General features: G+C 30.9%; 1 protein-coding gene across 1 annotated transcript; it reads right to left on the bottom strand.

Annotated features, from left to right (window-relative positions):
• Positions 1-1,277, bottom strand: LOC134707387 (uncharacterized). Its single transcript, XM_063567100.1, has one exon. The coding sequence runs from the start codon at positions 1,032-1,034 to the stop codon at positions 384-386; it is 651 nt and encodes a 216-aa protein (XP_063423170.1). The 5' UTR covers positions 1,035-1,277; the 3' UTR covers positions 1-383.
• Positions 1,278-2,092: the final 815 nt, after the last annotated feature.

The raw sequence follows: 2,092 nt of genomic DNA, 5'->3' as shown, positions 1-2,092 counted from the left end.
ATTCATATAAAATAACAATTATTTTACCAAACTCAATACTAAGTTTTATTATCGTATATATTAAAAAAATATATAAATCTTATCTTACATTGGTGTAGGTACAACAATGTGTTTGCACAAATAGAAGGAAATAAAATAAAACTTGGAATCACATGCAGAACACATGTCTTTATACCACTATCTGATGGAAGTTTGGTCCGTCCTATAGCGATTTCGATTTATTCATCATCGTTCAACATGGTTTATTTTCATTAAACTTGGCTAAAATAACAGTGCTTGTAAAAATCGCTCGAGTGCTAACATAATATATAAATGACTAGTTAATAATATCGATTTACGTAGGCCTGCTGTAATGGTCTGTAATCACTTGTTTTTTTACATTGTTAGGATTCCTTGATTTTATTGATGAGTTCACTTACAACTTCCAAATCATCCTTGTGGTATCTAGTAAGGTATTGAGGGTGAAAATCCACGAGGTCAGAATTCTTTGCATTTTCATCGCCTTTCAGATTTCTTTCCCATCGACTGCCGACCATATCAATGAGACTTTCTTCTAAGAACCTTTGCGACATTCGTTCTTGACCAAAATTTTGTGGATGGTGGTGTTCACGTTTGTAGTGGTCATCTAATGATTTCTTCCATGCATCATTGTCGATCATATGAACCCAACGGACAGTATATCCTATAGCCTGAGAAAAGTCGTATTTGGAAAGATCGTGTTTTTCAGCATCATCTTTTAGCATATTTGGGACGAAATCTTTAAGTCTGTTATAAGCTTTCTGCACAAAATGTCTATGTGAGTCTACTTGCTCATAATGTTCTTTGATGTTAAATTCAATGAATAAAAGTTTATAATACTTGCTTTCCTCGTTTCGATTTTTAGTATCATTTTCCGCTTTCAGCTTTTCGTCTTCTGTCCAAATGTTTTCCCATAAATGACATATAGTTTCTACAAGTCCTTTTTCACTAAACAAACTTTCAACTTCACTCTGTTTGTCTTCTGAAACACACGCAAGAAGCAACTCTAGTGACATTCTGCTGAGGTTAAAACGAAAGTAGGTCGATATAAAGCTATTTATAGATTTCAACTATAAATGTCTTGTTCTCTCTATCTCTGTGCAGAAAATATCGACTAACAACTGCTCTTATATACATATGCTTGGAAATTTTGTGATATCAAATACACACATCATCATCATTTCTCCTGTAAACAAAAATGAAAAGTTTCGTAATCTTGAGTGGAAATTGGGAATTTCCTATTTTGCGCGGTGTCGTGAGTAATTTATCCAATTAATACAAACCACAAAAACCAAGGATAGTTTAGTGCTATTAAAAAAACACGGCAAAGCTAAAGATATACAGTATTTTATTATATTTGTATTTTACTATAAGGAAAATGGAGTTGAATTTCCTTAGTAGTCAGTTTTACATTTGAAAATATTAAACCGGAATAAATTATATAATAACTCGAATCAAGGAAAAGATTTATAACAAAATATTTCCTCTTTCTACACAAAGTTTGATGACTTCGCAAGCTGAATTAGTTTACATTTCATTTTCCTCGTGACGACAGCTTTTTAGTTTGCACGAAATTTTATCGTTTTACCATGGCTTTGTATAGTAATTATAGTCTTACTGTTGAAATCCTTGCCGTTTTTCCATACTGCATGATTGTTTAGTGTATATACATCTATGGTTTTATACTGTCTATACTAATACGTTCCGATTCAAATTTGTTTTTCTATATACCTTGAAACGTGTTATATTAATGTATATAGAGAATAAAATTCTGCGACAATTGCCTCGGAAGACATAAGAATAGATTGCATTTTGTCGAATTAATTATAATTCTTTTAAATTCGTTAGGTTATAAATATGGGTTTTATTCAATAAAAAGAAATGAGAATTCTATTCCCAGCCACTTTTTGATCTTTGCAAGTATTTTTTTTTTTGCAGTCAGTACATTTGATTAGATTTAACACTTTTAAACAAATTAAACATACTATTTTTAGAGGGATTAATAAGATATAGATTCCTAAATGGTTTAAAAAAAAAAAAAAAAATAGCATGTCCCTAGACCTCTTATTCAACT

This window comes from Mytilus trossulus, chromosome 2, assembly GCF_036588685.1.
Source record: "Mytilus trossulus isolate FHL-02 chromosome 2, PNRI_Mtr1.1.1.hap1, whole genome shotgun sequence".
In the NCBI taxonomy this organism is placed as follows: Eukaryota; Metazoa; Mollusca; class Bivalvia; order Mytilida; family Mytilidae; genus Mytilus; species Mytilus trossulus.
This window is presented reverse-complemented; position numbering and strand designations above follow the sequence as displayed.

Coding starts and splice junctions, on each gene's coding strand:
- LOC134707387 (XM_063567100.1), bottom strand. CDS start 1,034: ATGTCACTAGAGTTGCTTCTTGCGTGTGTTTCAGAAGACAAACAGAGT.